This window comes from Hermetia illucens, chromosome 1, assembly GCF_905115235.1.
Source record: "Hermetia illucens chromosome 1, iHerIll2.2.curated.20191125, whole genome shotgun sequence".
In the NCBI taxonomy this organism is placed as follows: Eukaryota; Metazoa; Arthropoda; class Insecta; order Diptera; family Stratiomyidae; genus Hermetia; species Hermetia illucens.
Window position 1 is genome coordinate 66,747,953 of NC_051849.1, and position 21,661 is coordinate 66,769,613.

A 21,661-nucleotide genomic window follows, 5' to 3' on the forward strand; every position below is an offset into this window, starting at 1 on the left:
CAACTGGGAGACTCGGAGCAGCCAGACTGAAAACAAAATTTATCCATATCACTTTACCGGTCGGAAAAAAACAAGGAGATGATGCTGAATAGTTTTGATGGAGTCATCTTTCTTCCACTTCAAGTATCTGAAATTGTGGCCTGAAAAGTCTGTTATATCTGATCCAAGGCAATCTTGTCATGGATGTGTTTAATATAGTAGAATGATATGTATGAAAAATTTTTGGATTATTTATAATTTGTTTTTTCCAATCAAACTTTTTTCTTCTTGCATATCACACGAAACGAGTTTCAACCGACTTATAGCCAACCATTTCAAGAAAATCTTACTTAACAACGACGTTAGTTTTATATCGAGTTAATGGAGCTTTTTTGCTGATTAAGAACGGTAGAATCATCTCGGCGTATGAATATAAATATTGCTGACAATAAGTGTTAAAAATCATTGCGTGGAGTAGTTTCAATCGGGTAATAACACTTTCATCAAACAGTTGTGACAATTTGTGAGTGCTCAATAACGAAATGTTTAAATTGTGGTCGTTGTTTTTGTTAATCGCCTGTGGATACGTGCATGGCGCGAAGCATTTAACCGAGCAACGTAAGTTGGCGCAGCAATCTAGTTAAATTTTGGTGGTCCTTATTATAATAGGACTTTATTATAAAAACATATTGATTATTATATGATAAATTTGTTATCCTGATGTTGAGAAATCTTTAGTCAAGATTCACTTATTTGCGATTATGGCTCCTTATCAATGGATTAGAATCACTCGAAACAATTTAATGCTTCGGAAGAAAACAAGAGAAATAAAAACATTGAATAGAATTTTTCAGTTTTACTTATTTTGATCTGAACATTATCAGTCCGAAGTTGTTCCAATATGAGTGTCAAGGATACCACTCTTACATCTTACATGATGTTTCGACATTATCCTTTCGAACTATAATACATATCCATATATTGTTGCCATTTACACGCCATCGCTCGCAGTTATTCGAAATGCTCTTCAGTTCCCCCCGAAACGTCCGCATTCCTCCTCTACTATCTACACCAAGTGCCCTCGGGGCGACCCACTCGTCGGCCATCTTGGGAAAGTTGGTTATACAGCATGGCGAGTTATAATACACTTTGCACTAAATATCTCAAGGTTGCCAACTTCTTCCATGATATGATTTTCTCCGAAGGCCAAGGGCAACAACGAAATATTTGATCATAAAAATCTTGATAGAACACAAATTCTTGTTCAGCTGTGTAAATTTTCGAAATTCAGGAGAGATAATGGATCAACAATGAAATAAGTACAAAACGAAGTTGCAATAGATTGGTGCAATGTTTTATTCATATATATATGTAAATATATATATTTTTTTAGATTTGAAAGGACCTGTCGACCATTATTTGAGCCGGCTCTTTTTAGATATTCCACTGCTTTGTATGCTCAATAATTAAATGCATCAGAAATTTTGTGTTAAACGTTCTTAAACATATACATATTATCTGTTTTTAATATGCTTACTTACTATGTTAAAGTTACTGCCAGAAAAAGAACAGAATGAACACAAAGTTTATTTAATCAAGCTGTGTTGGTATAAACTAACGTGTTCAAATATAATATTTAAATTGACTAACCGAACTTCTTTTCTAAACGTTGATCAACGTAAACATTCTAAACCAAACGCCTAATAAATCATTGTTTAGATAACAATTTACTAAAATCTTCCATATTCAATAGAACGTTTATTAAATATTTCTTATTGGCACCCAGATTCCGGAAGCCAAATTATGAAAAGGGAACATTACTTAATTTTGATTTGCTTTTGGTTTGTTTGTTTTTAATTACATTTGTAATCTATTCAAAAAATATAACATAAAGGGAAATTTGCATTTAAATTTATTATCAAGAGATCATGTCTAGTAACCACAAAGCCACAACTGCCAATTTTCTATTATTTATCATTAAAACTGGTCAATAAAACCGACGTAAATTGTACCACCGGTTTCATAACGATATGGTTTGTTTAAATGAAAGCCACTTTAAATTTAAACAAACAGTTCTGGTGAAATAAAACCTGTTCTGACGAAATTTTATAAAATGATACATTATTCTGGTATAAGGAAGTTATTGAAAGCGAATCCATCGGCTAATTCATAGCAGTTTCCTCACTTTGAAAGTTGAATGAAACAGATAGTAATAAAGTAAACCCATGTCATATATTCTACTGCAATTCTGTACTTCCTTGTTTGCATATTTTCAAAACTTGTTTTTATTATTTAAACACAAAAACAAAAACAAACTTTTACTAGCCAAAAGCTTTTCTTCCGATGTAAAAGATATTAGAAGCAAAATTACGGAAACAATTTCCCAGGACCTACCTAATTGCGGTAATCTTATAATACTCGGTTAATGACAAGATGAGAAACGCGGTATTCGTCCATTGTACTCGATTCACTCGTCTAACGAAATATCCCGGATTCGTTTATGTATCGCACGATTTCCGTTAGTGGATGTAATGCTATCCACTGCAACTGGAACACATCACCATCAAAAATCTGATGTCTGATACGTCCATAGGCGGGGCACTCACAGAGAAAGCATTTCGTGGATACCGCTCCTCGTTACAGTATGGATGTTTCATCCTGGAGTGAAATATGCCCAGTCAGAATGCCAACAATACTTTTTCAAGTCTTCTTGCTTTTCGGCAGGATAAACTTTGAAGTACGTTTATATGGTTCCCAGGCTTTCTAATTGCTCGTTTCTATTCGGGAGAAGGGAGAAAATGAATCCTCTTTTGTTAAGGCATCCGAAATTTCATTTCCCTCTACACCAAAACGTCACAATCACCTAGTTCCACCGTATTGAATCTATTGAATCTAGAAATAGAATTCAATTGCTTTCTTCATTCCTGAACAATTTATGAAGTGGTCAAAGCACTGCTCAACGGTCTCAATGCAGTTTGACTATCGTTTCATATTTCGATGCCCTTCAGCCGCTCGTCAATCACTCAGGTTGCTGCCCATAGGATCGCGTACACTTCAGCCTGAAAGGCTGTATCAAAGGAAAAGCCCACTACTCGTTTTTACTCGAGAGGTAGACTCCTACTCCAGAATCCTGTTGTATTTTTGAGCCATCGGCGTTCCAGAATAACTTCATGTCTTGAACCAAACAGATGCATGGGGACTCGAGAAGCGGAAGGCATTGCATAAACTGGATTCAGTCCCACCAATAGCTTTTCCAATGCTCTGTCCTCTCACTTCCATTGTTTTCCCATAGATTTAAATGCCTACGAACTTAGCCTATGAACTGCTCTCATTGCAGGGCTTTGGATATATATATCCAAAGGCTGAATAATGCATTTAGAGCTGCGACAGATGTTGTGCTCATGACACCGGTAATACCCAGACACACAGATCTTTGCAGTGTGGCTAGTTTACATGGAAGACTGTTTTGTCTCTCCATAACCCACCCCGCTACGAATGCCTAAAAGAACATTGATCTAATAATAGCAACATATATCCACATTACTACCTGTGGTAGTTTAATACACCTCTACATGTTTGTTCCAAACAAACTTCTTGTCTAAAATAACTCCTAGATAATTCACTTTTTCGGAGAGTTAAAGAATTGTACCCCACATCTCTGGAAAGCAAAGACTATTCAGTTTCCTCAAATCTCTCTACACACCGTTCCGAGATATCGACTAACGCTAGCGCAGCCATTTCATCCGCATAGGCTTGAGTGTGTTTTGGCAGACTTTGCAGTTCACATAGTAGTGAGTAGATTAACATATTTCACAGAAGCAGCGAAAGCACACCCCCTTGAGGGCAGCCTTCCGTCGCCTCTGTTGTTAAGCCGCAATCAACGCCACCAGACTAAATTCTAGGTATCAGCAATCTGACAGTGAGTTAGCACCCGCCTGTCTGTAATTAGCTCAAATATCATTGAAGTGCAGATTGTTAGGTTAATTACTTCACTTCCTCTTGGCCCCACGAACGTATGACTATATTCGTAGTCATCAGATCAGCTGAAGCGATAAAATCAAACAAATAGCCCCTTGAACTAGGTCCTATGTTAGGAGTAGGAAAGTTAGCATGCGGGCATGACACTACCTCAAACGAAAAGTGGCTATCATACGCAAGTTTATCAGAAGGAGAAAGTGGCAGTGGATACGTCACACATTAAAGAGGGACGACAATCATATTGCTGGCTAGCCATTCAGTGAAATTTACTCTCCCAAGATGCCCGAGGGGTGTGTCACTCCAAGGGCATTTGCCGCAGAACAATAGAGAAGAAGTGCAATCACCTCGGGAAGTCGTAGCGGAAGTTGAAGGGCATTTCAAGTAACCGCGAGCGATGGTGTGCAGATGTGGTTGACACGTCATACCCCACCAATGGGTGAATGGCAACCATGTTTGCCTCAAACAATCTTAACATCAGGTATCGCAGTCTTGAAGATGTTTCATCAAAGAAGATCCTAGTCCCTTTTACTGATTCAATACCACAGATTTCATTTAAACGAGCCCATACCTCTTTCAACAGAAATATATAAAGGCAGGTCTGCAACTTTACCAGTGTTGCTGAAGATTAAGAGAGTCATTGGCATGCTGCAGGTTAATTTGACTAGCCCTTATGTTTGTAGACTTAAGTGTAAGAGTTCAAACCGTCCAGTGTGGATCTCACCACGATTACCAGCTTGTCCCCACCTTCCACCAAAAGTTCCGCTTTCTTGCGTTAGAGTTATTGGCACATTTGTTAGCGTAGCAAGCATCCACGTCGTCATTCCCAAGAAACTTCGCCTTCTTCCGCAGTGATTTCGTTGTCGTCGGCAGTGAGGCTTAAGGTGCTCGAGCTGCATGTATCCGTTTCCAAGTCTTTGACTTGTTACCACCTGGAGTGTTACGGTCCGTTGGTTCCATTTTCATTTGTTTTAGACACAATTAGTGCAGTATTAAACTACTACGGACAGATGGTGTCCCTGTGAACTAACGGACATGGTAGCATATGTGTCTCATGACCCCGAACGAATTTGAATTTGTGGGACCTTGAAGAAGTGACACTACCTGCACTTCAAAGATGCTGGAATTGATTAGAGGCTGACGCGTTCTAGACAAAGTCCCATTGTCAGCCACCATTACTTAGACTACACACACTTAGTATTAATTGATACTTTGAGCTGAACAGATGAAATTATCAGTTTAAACTCTGCACTGTAGAAACACACAGGTAAAGCTTTTCAGTTTTTACAAGTTTTTATAACTTAAATAAATTAAACAAAGAAATGCACCTCTGATGTGAATTTAACTGAGAACAGTGCAGTTGAATTCCACAAACGCAAAACTTGGTTGAGCTTATCAGTTAAAAAAAATAAAAACGAAGTTAGGTTTAGACTGAAATACCCATCAAACTGTGAGTTAAAACTGAACGTATGTGCAGACCCTAGAGTTTACGTTGTAAACATAGTAGACCAATGAGTAAAGTGGCGATGATAGCGGCGATCCTTTTATCTGCGTCTTAAGCTTCGACAAATCTACCTATGTTGACCTTTCCCATAATTTTTAGTTATCGTGTAAGACAGTGTGCAGATGATCACTGGCTGTTCTGCTAAGACTTTCCCCTCCTATCTAATGGTCACTGATAACTCTGATAAGAAGATCGTCACAACCAATTCGGGGACATACTTGCCTTCCACGAGAACCAGACTGAGAAATAACATGTTTCAGCGCTCATTTGTTGAATGGTCGACTAACAAGGACCTGTCCTTCTGCATTGCATATTTCTTCTTTTACAACCCACATCCTACCCTACAAAGCAGATGAAACTACATATATATTTCGCTAAACACTTGTGTTCTACGAACAAAGTGGTTTGGGGAAAATCCAGACCTGCAAAATTATGAGGCAAGTCTCTGTTGCGCCCTCTCTCCACTCCATTCCCACCCCTCTCTATGGGGTTGCCTCAAGGCAATATTTCTAGTCCTTGCTGAGTGGAAATTTCTACTTTCTAAAATAAATACTTATGTCGCACTAATCTTAACGTAGGCTGTTCGGAAAAAAGAATTTTCCCACCAATACATGATGTCTCTTCCGCTACCCTGAGGATGCCCTCAGTATCGATTAAAATGCAAGTTCTTGCAAGTTCTTGACTGAAATTTGTTTCGCTTTCCAAAATTGAGGTAATTCTGCCCCAAAGTTCCACTTGTGTCGTGTGGAAGCTGTGATATTTGAGCGTCTAAATCTTAAAGGCTCATACGCGCTTGCGGTTAACCGCGTAGGCGCTTTTTGATTTTAATATGTAAACACGCATGCTACGCACTACACGGCAACAAAATTTCAAGCGCGGCGGTTGAATGGGGAGCTGCGACCCGACCTGCGGCTAGCCGCCAACTTAACCGTAAGCACCAGGAGTTTTAATACGCCGCTAACCGCCACTGATAGTGTACTTCGTAGGCATGAATTTCGACACAAAGAAATTTGTAGTTGAAATCAAACCGCGAGAGGCGATTTGGAATTCCGCTGCGGCAGAATATACAGATATCGGTTTAAAGCAGAGGATTTCGTGAATCTACTTGGAAAGGAAGAGCTGACAAAATAAGAAAAAAAAAATATTTGAATCTGCTCACTGATGACGATAGTGAGGCACACAAATGATTAAATCACATCATAAATCCATAAATATTTGTTTCATTTTACTTACCTCAGAGCAATCACTAATTTCTCCTCAGGCTTGATACAGTCACGAAATTTTGTATCTTGTCGTTTGATGATTTCAGATAATTTCTGCAGTAATTCATCAAATGACGTATCACTCATTGTCACATAGCCGAAAAATGTATTGTTGTGTTTTCTCAGGTCTTGAAAACAAACTGACCAGATTCGTGACGTGGTTGGAGTAAAGGATGAATACCATATAGAAAGACAGCACCAGCTAACTCAACGGTGTCCCTTTTGTTTGTGAACAGACTGTCCACTGTTCGGGAGCCCAACTGCCAGTCATTTCAACCGCGCCTTAAAAAGTAATGAACCCTCAAAGTCGGGGTTTTTGATATCATTATGGAGAATTTTGAGTTTTCAAGCTTACCCCTGGAAGAAGGGAGGATAAGAAGGATATGGAGAAGAAAAAAGAGGGTATTTGTAGTTAAGTCTAAAGTTGATAGGCCAGTAGCTTACTCCAAACTACAATTTTATTTTATTGTGTATATATATATTTCGGGAGCAATTTACTCCCTTCATCAGTACAAAGCTAGCAATCCTACTAACAAGATCATTGTTGATAAGAGAGTAACTACTCTGATGTATATGAATAGTGGCTGAATGCACTTTCGTTGATTCATGGCAAAATCTACGGTACTCCAGTCGGTTTGCCAGATAATATCCCGTCCAACGTTAGCAAGCTTGGCGCTAATACGATACATTGTATCTGGGGAATATTAGTGTGAATAAAATAAGAGTAAAAAGTCAAAACCCCGTTGGCGTTTTCGCTTCACTAAATTTTACTAACAGCAGATGTGCATATTCAAGCGACTACTTGCCTTCTTCTTCAATGCTTGGCTATGAATCGAACCCTTGTGACAAGTAGCGAAAATGTTTTTTTAATTTTGCATTCATCCACATATTTGCCTCTTTTATTTATTATCTAAATAAAACAAGTATTTATAATAACCGATTTTTCAAATTTGCAGCAAGCTTCCTCCAACCATGCCCATCCTCAGACACCCAATGTTTCACCAAAAGCATTCAAACATTTTGGTCACAACTTAAAACTGGTAAATAACCAAAATAGAATTAATCATCACCTTAAACATGAATGACAATACTATTTTATCATCTCAAGGAATCCCTGGATTAAGCAGTATTCCAAAACTCGACCCACTAAGAATTAACAAGGTTAACGTAGTGCAAGATCAAGCCCAAAACGTGAATGTGTCCGCTACGCTAACCAATGCCGAAATCACCGGAATGGCTGATACTATTGTCAAAAATGCCAAGTAAGTCGACGATCACACAAAACTGTCGCAGTATGTACCGCTCAACCATGACACGAGAATACAATGTTTTATATAATTTTAGATACGACAAACAAAAGGGTATTTTCTCGTTTGATCTTGATTTCCCTAAACTTAAAATGGTATCAGACTATGCTCTGAAGGGACGAATTTTACTTTTACAACTTAATGGCCAAGGAAAAATGTACATGTCAGCAGGTGAGTGATTTTCCTTTCATTTGCTCTCTAAGGATATATTTCAAAAACATACATGCACAATAGAATATCTTTGTCCTTCAATTCAATAAGCTTCTGCATCCTTTCACCAGAAAACACTGAAGCCAGATTGAATGTCCTTACCGAAGTAGTCGAAGAAGATGGTGAGAAATTCTTCCATGTCAAGGCTGTAAGGATGCACTACAAACTGAAAAGTGTAAAAACTAAATTGGAAAATCTGTTCAATGGAAACAAGGAACTAGGTAAATTTTACGCTGTAACATACGAGTTCAAAGTTATCACGATCTAATCAATTTTACAGAGGATAGTGCTAATCAGCTATTCAATGAAAACTGGGAGGAATTGAACGTAGCATTCGAACCAGTTCTGACCAAAACTGCAGAAGAAATTCTCCTAAACTCTATGCGCAAGATCTTCCATTACATTCCAGCCAAATATGTTATCAATGACGTTTAAGTCACCAGGAATGAAGAGAAACGCGTTTATAAAGTTGTTTTTGTTTAAACTTTGCATTTAAGGAATATTGTAGTTAATACTTGAAAATAAAAGTTTCGAAATTGATTACCTAAAAAAATCTTCATAATTAGAATAATCCGTCCTTCAGCGACGTTGCAGTTTAATATGTAAAATTGGTTATACATGATAAACGCCTTGCCTTTGGTCCTGATTAGGTGCTGATGTCTTCCACTGTTCATCGATCTGCACCACAATTCTTGAAGCTTCAGATAATCCTGAAGCATCATTTTAATACTATAAAGGGAACTTATTCATTTCTGTATTAGAAAGGGTAATATACAAGTTACTTTGATCTCTTATCATTGACCAAATTTATCTCATTTGACACTAGTCGTTTTGCTGTTTGAACCATTGCTGATTTTCATTCTTCTGAACTGGATATTCCTTTTTTCTCTAAACTTTGGTAACGTCTTCGATATGGTCTCAAAAATTGTCCATCTTTAATTGAGAGATGTAATCAGTTAATGTTTGTTATTGAAATCAGTCGGTGATAATAACCTCCGCAGAACTAAACGATTTAATTAGCTCGGTTCAGTGTTCTCAGCCTCAGGCCTAACGAGGAGGAGGGGGGGTTAAAAGGGGGGGGGGCATGTGCACTGAGAATTTACGATACTTAGATAATCCGACCAATCAGGGAAAGGGATGAAAACTTCGCCACAAAGGAAGGGACACAGATTGGAATATCTACGGAAAAAAAATATTATGCCCGGTCAACACGCTTGGCAAACTCCAAGCCTCCATAAGCATTTGGCTTGGTTTTGGGGACCAATCTTCATCATACACATGTGTACGTTAGTGTACTCTGGACAGACAAGCCAGACTAAGGCGATTCCATGCCTCGGCTACTCTTTTTAAGGTTTTTTGTGAAACAAAACCTTATTAACATCGGTTCATTGTCTGTCTGTCTGTTACACCCGATTTAGTCGGAAACGGCTAAACCGATTTTTACGTTTCGTGAGAACATGTGGTCTGTGTGGCGCCATTGTGTGTTTAATTTTAAAGGGGCTTCCCATACATGCGAAAAGCGAGTGTATTTTTTCCACAGAACATGGTGATGTGGGGTATCAAATGAAAGGGTTCAATTAGTACTTTTCGAAACTTATTTCTTATTTCTGATATTGGGTGAGAGTTAGGGGAGCCTTATCTCCCACAAAATGTGGGTCCCAAAAAGTGAAACAGGTCTCGTTCTCAGAACTTACCCAATCGAAATGTTTGAAACTAATGACAGCGATGTAACTATATGAAATCTAGGCCTCAAAATACATCCGATATCTGCAGAAATAAAGTTAATAATAGTTTATTACCGTGTTTTATAAATTTACCGGAAAGCCCCTCTTAAGTTCACCCTAAGAGTATAAAAGGGACATCAGCATAGACAATAATTTAGGGCATAATTCTCGAAAGTTTGAACACAATCCGATTATTATTAATAAAGTTATAGAGTCTCAAAATTTCGCATTTCTCAAAAATGTATGGCGCCCAAGACATGTATGACGTCATTATCATATAAAGTGAACTTATATGAACGACGGGGTCGATGGGGACGTTTTAGTTTCCCTTTTTTGGCTTTTTAGAGTTATTTGCATTTCAGTGTCGATTAGACGTGTATATGTGTACGCTAATAAAGTTTGCGGGTAGTAACCAATATAATAGACATGTGTGTACCTGGTTACTAGCGGTTTCTAATTCACGTACGTAACATGTATGCTTTTTTGCAAGGAGTAAAGTGGAAATGCGTGAAGATGCGTTAGATCCACTTTGATCGCACAAATGTATAGTATAATAGACAGTGTTTGTTTATTTAGGGTGAAACAGTATTTATTTCATTGATTTGTATGTACATATGTGTATCTTGGCGTTTGGCAAAATACGACGGAATGTTCTGTATTTTTAGCCATGTACGAATGGAAAATCCTGCATAGAGAATTTCTCGCATAAGATGAACACAAAACCTTTATACCCGGAGCGCCCGACTTCCGGTATCCCGACTTGTTTTATTCCCATTGTTGCGTGTGTGATTGCATTTTTATTGCTGTCAGGCTCCTTTTTATGAGCTAGACACTTAAATTTTTAAACAAGTTGGAATACCGGACGCTTCGGGTATAAAGGTTTTGTATTTTCCTTTCCTTTCCTTCCTATGCTGGCTTTTTCACTTATACACAGTTCACAATTCAAAATATTTCTTGATATCTCCAACTCCGCGGTCCATATGAGTTCACTTTATACGATGATGATGTCAGACATGTCTTCGAATACGATAAATTCACGTGAAATTTTGACTTTCTATAACTTCGCTAATAAGTCACATTGCCTTTCTAAAATTGTGTATTATATTATTATTTACAATGGCATCGAATTCTATACTTCTAGGATGAACTTAAGAGGGGTTTTCTGGTAAATTTCTATTTGATTAGCTATTGGAATGGGATGTATTTTGAGACCTAAATTTTGTATAAGTGCAGCACCTTTCATTTGATAGACAACATGAATATATTCTGTGAAAAAAATTGTACACCCTCTTTCACATATATGGGGAACTCTCCCTTAAACTCAACAGAAAATTATGCTTCTTGCCATATGCAAAAGGAATCACAGACCACATGTTTTCACCAAATTTTGTGACAATAGCTTCAGCCGTTTCTGGGTGTGACAGACAGACAGTCATTGAGTCGATTCTAATAAGGTTTTGTATGAAACATAATCGCAACTTGCTGTTCTTTCTAGACTGGAGGCAATTTATTAGACGCTGCCTAACCTTTGTCGAGATGATGATTGCTACCTCATAAACATTCGCAAACACAACATGAGTGCGAATTATAACGAATTCGTTACTTTAACGGCGAAGGCCATGACTCAGTGAGAAAGAAAGCAAATATTATGAGCTTAATCGAACTTTTTGAGGAAATATGGCATTGTCCCCTAACCATTTTCAATGAGGAATTCACCCCATAGGCCAGTTTAAATATACTCCCGGTTCAGAGTATGTAGATGAAGCAATGATCTGAATTTCGCACATTGCTCCATAATGATCTACAGGGGGTGTGTGTTCGATACAAGAAGAACCAGAGCGGTAACCGGGCTACTCTCACTCGATCAAACCTTCGAAGTCATTTGATGCCTTCCATAATGATTTTAGTTAATATCTTCGCAACAACAAGAAGCAGGTAAAGACCTCTTCATTTATCGTCCTCAAGACGGGTGTCCTTTTTCGGAATATTAACAATCATCTCCTTTTTCAAATATTAAAAAGTTCCGAAACCGGAAGCTGGGCGCTTCAGGTATGAAAGGCTTTGTGTATTTCTTTATAAAAACATTTAAGCGGGCATTTGTCCCAATGGTACCTAGCACGTAATACATGCATCCACTTTCGCGTGATAGTGACATTCAACAGTCTTGAATTGGCACAGAAGCGATAATTTGACCTATTGGTAGAATCATGCTCTATATTATAGTTACGTGGTGCTAGGATGAACTTAAGGGGGGTTTTGCAGTCAATTACTAAAAATTATAATAACATACTATTATATTAACTTTATTAGAATAGGTATCGGTATGGAAAGTATTTCGGAGCCTAGGCACCATATAATGGCAGCCTCTTGATTTTTTTCAGATTTTTCGGTTGTGTAGTTTCTGAGAATTTGTCCGTGAAAAAAATGATCAGTTTCAACTACTCCCTCCCTCCGCACTTCCCACTTTCAAACAAATACTAAAACTAAGACCAGCTTCGGAAAATACTAACCGAGACCAGTCATTTGATATCCCACATGACTACCCCTTAAATTCGACGTAGAATGATGTAACACCGTATGCGTGAGCGTTCACAGTTTCCACCTTTCTCCCAAATTTGGTAACGAGGGCTATAAACATTTCAGTTTTTAATAATTGTTAAGTGGTGAAATCGAATATGTAAAAAGCTAAAACTGAGACAAAATATGAATTCTATATTTCTCACTTATTTCGTATTCGGAATGTGCAATGAGAGTTAAAGTGCCTCCGACTCATTGATTATCAATGCGCAATCGGATGAAAACTATGTAATTACATAAAAGACATGGAAGAGGCTTAGTTAAACGTGTAGGACGAACATGGTAACACGCAATTAGTAAACATAACTTGTTGCCAAAGCTTGCAATCACCTGTGTGGTGAATATGTGAGTGTGAAAACAGGTTTGACTTGAAACCCTTCCACTTGTCCAGTTTTACGATTTTAAGTAGATAAGAAAAGATACGTGGAGAAGTAGAAGATTATAGAAGAGTAAAGATCTCGGTCGTATATCGAGCACGAACATTTAAATTAAAGAATAATTGACGGACTTATTTTGTGTTTCTTTTTATATGATAAGTGCATTTAAGTACTTTACAGTAATAGTATTTTAGACAAAACCTTAAAAAAGATCTCAGATTCACAGCATTTACGAGTAGAGTGGTATCCCAATAATTCAGACATCGGCTAACCGTATTTCCGTCTAATTCGTTCAAATTTGCCGGCCCCCAAAGTTATTTTGAACTCCCAATAATTGGAAATCCTGATATAACGTACCAAATTCAAATCAGTCCCTTGACCATACGAATTATCCGTATTCTACTGTATAAGTGCAAGTAACAACTCTGCAGGAGATGTACTGAAGGGACCACAGGGGGACTGTCATCACCAGTAGCTTTACTCCGTTTGATATCTGTTCAATATCGATATGGAGAGTATTTTGAGGCCTGCGCACTATGTAGAGGTAGCTTCATGATTTCTTTCAGAATTTTCGGTTGGATAGTTTCTGAGAATGGGTCCGTTAAAGAAATCATCACTTTCAACCCCCCCCCCCACTCCCCGCCTTTCATTTGATGATCATTTCTCCTATCTAGGGTCGAAAATCACAACCGATAACAGCTACGATGATGAATTCCGCGCACGGTTGTTAGCAGCCAACAGAGCCTATTTCAGCTTACAAAAACTGTTCCGTCTCACCATGGGGTCAAAGCTCTTACTGTACAAGACAATGATCTTGCCAGTCCTCATGTATTCCTCGGAGACTTGGGTTCTTAGCAAGAAGAATTGCGAACTCTTGGCCGCGCTCGAGAGAAGAATCCACCGAAGAATTTTTTGCCCCCTACATGAGGATGAACGATTCCGTAGCCCACATAACGACGAAATCTATGAGCGATACCATGCCTGTCAGGTTGTGGATCTCGCAAAACCGGGATGTCTGGAGTTCCTTATTAAGGCAGGCCTAGACCGGATACCGGTTGTTGCGTCGTTGATGATGATTTGATACCCCACATGACTATATTTGGTGAAAAAAATTGTTACACCCCCCTTTTACATGTATGGAGACCCCCCTAAATCTCAACGTAGAAGGATATCACTCACTGCATGTCTGGGGGTCCACAGGTCCCACCTTCTCACCAAATTTCGTGTCAATCGGTATAGCTGTTTCTGAGAAAAGTGCATGTGACAGACAGACAGACAGACATTGAACCGATTTTAAAATCGAGGAACGCACGTACTTTAAGCAATCTCCTTGAATTTCCCAGTGAAAACGAAAACACACTACCCGACTGTTCACAAAGAGAACTAAATGAAGAGCGCACTAACAATGCAATACCCTCAATTCAACTGCTCAGCCGCCCCTCCCGAGCCAGCATCTACTCAATAGCAGTTTAGCTAAATCCCAGCATTCGGATGAACAATATTTCGCTTGAGCCAGAAACAAACATTAAAAATGCAGTTAACAGTATACAACATAATCAAGTATATGCGAAAACAACAACAAAACGGATTAATAACCATTTTTGAGATATTAGAACATTTCTATATTAACCTTGTAAATATTTTATTAGGGTTTTGAGGATTGAGGTTAAATTGTGAGATTGTGTAAATAAAATTATAAAAATGATAATTATTATTTTAAAATGAATGAATTGAAAGGGAAAGAAGAGAAAGAAAGAGAAAAAGAAATTTGCTGCGTGCAAGGAAATGAAGCCGTCATCCTCTGGACAGAGAACAAAGACAACGAAATGATGCGGATACTTAGCCACGGACACCGCAATATGTACGTACGTATACCTAATGGCAGAGATGCTACGTTTCGCTGGTACAAATTGTCTAAAGTTTATATGGTGACTATTCACAGTTGGGTAAATGAATAACAATACCTACTAACCGGGCAAAGTCAATAAAATTAGAATTTAAAAGAGAATCAATGGCACGGAAAATTCATATAACCCAGCCACCTTTGATTACCAAGTCAACATAAGTACGTCAATCCATCATTAATTTTTATCTAACAAAATTTGACGTTCTGTCGCTCTTTCAGCTCATCGATTTCTGGCAGTTAACTCGAAATGGGGCTTTTAATATCAAACTTATTAAGTAAATTGATAGACCCAAAGCAAGTTCGGATTCTAATGGTCGGTTTAGATGCAGCAGGCAAGACAACTATCCTCTACAAACTGAAACTTGGAGAAGTAGTCAACACAATTCCAACAATAGGGTTCAATGTGGAAACGGTCACGTATAAGAATGTTTGCTTCACCGTTTGGGACGTTGGAGGGCAAGACAAAATACGTCCATTATGGCGACACTACTTCCAAAACACCCAAGGGTTGATATTTGTGGTGGATTCAAACGACCGCTATCGCATTGGTGAAGCTAAAAAGGAGTTGGATTGTCTTCTATCTGAAAGTGAACTGAAAAATTCTTTATTGCTGGTGTTCGCCAATAAGCAAGATTTGGCAGATGCTATGACACCTTCAGAATTGGCTGAAAAACTTGGTTTACATAATTTAAGAAGGAAATGGTATATACAGGCCACTTGCGCAACTGAAGGATATGGATTATTTGAAGGACTCGATTGGGTGTCAAAGGAACTTTCGAACAAGTGATGTTATATGTCGTCTAGTTCAGCAGAATAAACAACTGTTTCTTTACTTTTTATTAATATTGGATTACTTGGAGAATTAATGAAGCACTTGTTTTATATAAAACGGTACATTGGATGCATTGTAAGGCAGTCATTGGATTCTGCCCTTGAGAATTTATAAGATCAATATATGTGTATGTACTATGTAAGCAATGATAGTAGATTCTATCAGGCGATTATGGTAGGCTTGAATAGTTCCTAATATTCTCTCTATATTTCCACCCATATACGATGGTGCATTTGTTATAAGGGAAGGAGCCAAATGTTCTTCTGTTCATACCAATTTCGCAGTGTCAATATTGGTGTTCAGCCTGAACAGAATATCATTATTTATAGCACCAATATCACATTATTATATCAGTTGCAAAGTTTGTGAAGGGTTGTCCTATGTGAAAGTACCTGACTGATAGAAGACATCATTTGAATTAAGTGAATATGAGGAATATGACCCTTTAAGAAAAAACATACTTTATAGAATTCGCATCATTCTTGGAGACGATAAAGGTTTAGTAGTTGCCTTATGCCTTAATAGGTAGAATACGATCGGCTCGCTCAACAGGGTCGGGATAATCTAGGTAACGGGCTACATTGAATTGAAAAGCAATGACGCAACAGACGAGCTAGCCAGGGAAGGAGAAAGGAGGCCGCTACATGGACCAAAGTCCTTCTGTGGAATCGGAAATGAGTTCATGGTTACGACGCTGAAAAATTAACAAGAATGGCTCGCGGAACTATACTGGGCGAGCCTACCAGGAATGAAACAGTCCCGGGTGCTCCTGGGGGGCAACAAGCCCAACCGCTCGAAAGATTGTTTAAGCCTCACCAATAAGAGCATCCGTACCGTAGTAGGAATACTTACTGGTCACCTGAGGAATTACAATTAGATTCAATTGGAATTACCATTATTCCCATCATAGTATCGTAGTAGAGCTTAAAGTCACATAACACTGCAGGCTCTTATATTGCGAGCAATAGAATGGCTGATGGAAGTATATGTAAACGTACAAACAGACTTTAATGAGTCCCATTCCGAGTTTCGAATAAGTCAGATTAAATCCAGCCTGAGTTGAATACCCATATCTCAGACAAAACTTGTTGTAACTAGTTTATCCAAGCTTTCCCTAAAAGCTACCAAAATTTAAATAGATGAATTTCCAGGTCGGTATTTGCTATTACCTCAGAAGAGGAAGGGTTGCATCTGTAAGCATTCCTTGCTGAGACTATACTTGCATCACGCTAACATACCTAAGTTAAATAACTAAGGGATGAATAATCTTCAAGAGGAATCCATAAGCTTACAGTTAAGTTGAAGAAAGGAAAGTTCAAAAATCGACAAAGCATTAATAACGCAATAGTCAAAGGAGATAGAACATCCCGAGTTATATTCGGGGTAACGCAGTAGGAAATAATGATCGCATTATAGTTCAGTTGGTAGTGTCTCGTTGAACGTATGTGGTAATAATTATAGTTGTTGACGCGACAATCCATGTTGGATCAGGGCCTTGAAGTGTGTTAGAGCACTTCATCAAAGACCGTATCGGTACATTACAGGATTACATTATCCTCTAAGAGGCAATATGGTCAGCATTGCGCTCGCCCGAGATTAATACCCTGATTTGACTCAGTTACTCATTCACAGCTGAGTCGACTGGTATCCGACGTAAAATCACGATACAAATTCCACTGCTACCTGTTAGTGAGATTTGACCCACAATCGTCTCTTTGACACCCTTGTGCTCTAACCACTCAACTCTCCCGACACACAACGTATGTAATAATAAACATTAATAGGAAACTGGCATTCTGCTGGAGTCAGCTAAATAGTTCCCCTCTCCGTTTAAAGAAGCATCAGGTCTAATTCGAGCTCCTATAAACAAAATCGACTTTTTCACTCCCTGAATAATCATCCCTAAAAGTTAATTTTTAGCCATCCATTTCCCTAGAAAACTGTTGAGTTATTTAGCCATACAAGGCAGATACTGAAACACGAACTTTTAGGCACATATGGGCATATTCCTGTCCGGATAGCTGAGTGGTTAGAGCGCAAGGCTGTCGTACGGAAGGTCGCGGTTCAAATCTCGCTGGCGGCAGTGGGATTTGTATCGTGATTTGACGTCGGATACCAGTCGACTCAGCTGTGAATGAGTACCTGAGTCAAATCAGGGTAATAATCTCGGGCGAGCGTAATGCTGACCACATTGCCTCCTACAGTGTACTGTAGTGTACCGTTAAGGTCTTGAATGAAGTGCTCTAACACACTTCAAGGCCCTGATCCAATATGGATTGTTGTGCCAACGATTATTATTATTATTATTATTATGGGCATATTCCCGTCATCAGCCGGAACTAATGAGTGATTCGTTTTGCGGCTCAAAACACCGCGAAATAAGCGATTAAGGAGAAATTCCGCTCAAGGATGCCTGATAGAGAAATTGACCATACTATCCAAGCCTGGCAACAATAGCAAGGATACCAATTAACAGGACGAAATAGGGGAGCTGATTAGATTGATCAGCGAATTAAGGAATATATTAAAATCCCTTAAAATCAAGCTTCAAGTAGTGATATCTTCTGCGAACGACCGTACGTACCTGCACCTCAACAGCCATGTCAACACGCAGTTCGTGAAGGAAATAGGCACGGTGTGTGCCTTGGCAAAAGACTCTTCCAGCTTAGTCATCCGACGAGAAAAAGAGGAAAAGGTTAGGTTACTAAAATTGTAAATAATAATAATAATAATCGTTGGCCCAACAATTCATATTGGATCTAGGCCTTGAAGTGTGTTAGAGCACTTCATTCAAGACCGTAACGGTACACTACAGTATACTGTAGGAGGCAATGTGGTCAGCATTGCGCTCGCCCGAGGTTATTACCCTGATTTGACTCAGGTACTCATTCACAGCTGAGTCAACTGGTATCCGACGTCAAATCACGATACAAATTCCACTGTCACCAGTGAGATTTGAACCGCGACCTTCCGGACGACAGCCTTGTGCTCTAACCACTCAGCTATCCGGACAGCAAAATTGTAAATACACCTCCAAAATGCACACTGGTCCTTTTTATATACCCAACTATCAACTAAAAATATACAACTGCCAACCATCATTTCTACAAACTTGAAGAGGGGGATTTAATTTTTACTGAGTTCATTGAGAACCATGTCAAAAAATTGTCTCTGATCAAAAAGAAATGGTTGAATCTCTAAACAAGCATCCCACCAACACTGTGAACTCAGTTCGGCTTTTTTCGAGGAATGGACAAGAAAACAGAAAACAGACATGAAGCAGATATAGGTACAGATGCCACAAAGTTCGGCCAACCCAGGTGTACTCATTTCTCATTCCAAACCAACAATACCAATAATAATTTTGTTCAATAATAGTACGATGTCTTCCGAAATTGTATCTTGTAATTTATTATGTTACCTTTACCTTTGCAATGCTTGCAATAACTTATGTGGAATTGGTTCGAACAAGAACAGAACATCAGACATTACACCAGCTGCTTTCTTCAGGTCGTTCGGCCATTTCGCCTACAGACATCACGATAGATATATCACAAATGACTTTTACGAACTTGGATTTGGGCCTAAAAAATTTCACAGACATAAAAAACTGGACCTCGACCATCTTCTTTTATGACGCCAGGAACAACGCTAATATCGTCCTCAGATCTGGTTTATGATGGCACACCGGCGTCTTTGCCTGCCAACCCTACGGAGGGATTTCTGACTACTGTTTACACATACATACACCCGTTTCTGTGGTAAGGCAACATATTAGTATTGAAATTATTACCAGTCTGTCGGATGAATCCAAAGGACCTCTTTTTATGAGGTTTTTCACCGGATGTCCTTGAAATGATGTGAGGCCACCCCTAAGGTCCATGCGAGGGTTTCGACACTACCTGAGAGCTTTGCTAGCAACAGGTAGAATATTAACGGAAGACAGACTAACAGAGGGTCGACACATTAGGGCAATTTCTCTATTTCCTGGTTAGCAAGTTTCTTTCAGAGATGAGGCCAGGGGAGCGAAGGCTTAGAGAAGCAGTCTGACCAATCGCAGGATTGTTCTGCTCATTCGGAAGAGAAAGCCAGCATGCAGTATATTTCAAGAAAACACCAGTCTGGGGGTCAACATTTTATTTAAGATTTGGTCTGTTGGAATAGTCGCCAGATTGGACATATGAATAATGATTATATGGGGGATCCTTGAGTCTTCTGCTACCGTTGCGAGCTTCCAAACACCACTTTGTCCAAAATGTGACATTCAAGACCCCAACTACAGTTACATGTCGTATATTTTTTGGACGCAATTATTGCAAAAGTTGAGATGTTCCTTCACTTTAACTTTGACAAATGCATCACATTGTCGGTGAATAATTGGTAACCATCAGCTCTACTACTCTATCATTCTCACCGGTCCTCCACGCCGCGAAAAATACTTAACGATGTTTCATCCAAATGAGGGAGATTACTCATTGATCTCAAAACAGGTGACGGGACTAGTAACTGGACTGTATACAGACTCTTGACTGACATCACTTTTCGTGATCGGACGGAATCGATGTCGTCCCTCCTCATCCCATCGTGGACATAGAATTCGCACATCGCTGCTGATTTTGTGTGCAAGTTCGAATTCACACACCACTTGTTTGCACCTTCAGTTCATTCAATCGAAAATGGCAAGAACGTCAACCAATACCAGTTGTACCGCAGCGAGCAAGACTCAATGCTACCATTGGGAGTTACAGGACTTAGGACGTGTAAGTGTTATGATCCCAGGGGTGATAAATCAATTAAGGAGAGACAATTTTCGGTTTCTCCCACCATCCAGTAGCTCCTCTATGCGGTGGTAAATGTGATGCTGGCTATAGAACTCACCGAGGAATTGTAAAGCGCCTGGTTTTCGACGGTCATCCTTGTAGTGAAATCTGGCAACACGGTGAACAGTGTAACCGTGAAGGACGCCTATTCTTTATCTCTCATCGTGGGGCTTTTCAGATAAAACATTAATTATAAGTCTAGACCTGAGGAATGCGTTCTGGGATATTCATCTGGATGTGTTCGCAGTTCCAAGAAGACCAGTCTATCAGTTCGTGAGTATGTCATTTGGACTTTTCAATGCACCTCCAACCATGCAGCGGCTAATTGCGCTGGATTGATATTAAATATCAGGAAAATTGAATTTGTTATGCAGGAGATTCAATACCTGGGGAAAATCATGGGCAATGTAACGATTAGTACCGATTCCGTGAAGGTACCCATCTGGGACCGTCAAGCAGGTATGGGTATACTTCGGAAGAAGGGCCACGCGGTTGTGGTTCTATTGGCCTAAAATGGTTTTCCATCTCAACGACTATATTCGTAACTGTCAAACGTGCAAGACGTGAAAAACTGCCATCCACTCGACTTGGGTTTCAATGGGTAAGATGCTTACCTCCAACAAGATGTTCCAACGCTTGTATATCGACCTGGTTGGCTCATACCCCCGGTCGTGCCCCGGTCGTTGCTCCCAATTCCCTCTCGAAGTTTTCATTCGCAAGCCATAAATCGTTTACCTCCAACGTGCGGATGAAATGCGTGGAGAAAAGAGTCTTTCACATTTTTTCAGAATCGATAAGATCTGATAAAGGGGCATTCTCAATTTTTTGTTCCGGCGGCGGTATTTTTTAAAATTTTTCAAAATGAGTGTTGAATCTGTTTTTCATTACGTTACCGTCGAAATTACCCGTGTTAGCTTCCGGATTGGGTGCGATTCCCCGCTCAAGGTCCCGCGGAATTTTTTCAATGACGTAAGAGGGACTATAATTTATAAAATCAAACATAGGAGCCTGACTAGTGCAGATGCGTGCAATTTCCCAGGGCCCTATGTTTTCACAAATGGGGCGCTTATTTTCATTTTAGACCGGTATAATTTCTACTCCGAGCCGGTTTTTGGCATAATTTTCACTTTGGACCTGAATTTCTGCTCTACGCCCCTGCGCGCAATCTCAGAAGTCATTACAGAAATC

At 39.2% G+C, this 21,661-nt stretch overlaps 2 protein-coding genes and 1 long non-coding RNA gene across 3 annotated transcripts; 2 read left to right on the forward strand and 1 right to left on the reverse strand.

The window, feature by feature from the left end:
• Positions 1-364: 364 nt before the first annotated feature.
• LOC119658780 (circadian clock-controlled protein daywake-like) lies at positions 365-8,790 on the forward strand. Its single transcript, XM_038066482.1, has 6 exons — positions 365-597; positions 7,677-7,760; positions 7,829-7,982; positions 8,065-8,198; positions 8,309-8,458; positions 8,518-8,790. Exons 1-6 carry the CDS (start codon positions 522-524, stop codon positions 8,670-8,672), a joined length of 753 nt encoding a protein of 250 aa, XP_037922410.1. The 5' UTR covers positions 365-521; the 3' UTR covers positions 8,673-8,790.
• Positions 8,791-8,863: 73 nt separating this feature from the next.
• Positions 8,864-21,451, reverse strand: LOC119658611. The gene is made up of 3 exons (XR_005250251.1): positions 21,088-21,451; positions 9,020-9,170; positions 8,864-8,966 (listed from the first exon to the last, which is right to left on the reverse strand). It is a non-coding gene; the product is annotated as an uncharacterized LOC119658611 (long non-coding RNA).
• Positions 14,977-15,691, forward strand: LOC119658606 (ADP-ribosylation factor 2-like). The gene has a single exon (XM_038066085.1). It carries the CDS (start codon positions 15,069-15,071, stop codon positions 15,606-15,608), a length of 540 nt encoding a protein of 179 aa, XP_037922013.1. The 5' UTR covers positions 14,977-15,068; the 3' UTR covers positions 15,609-15,691.
• Positions 21,452-21,661: the final 210 nt, after the last annotated feature.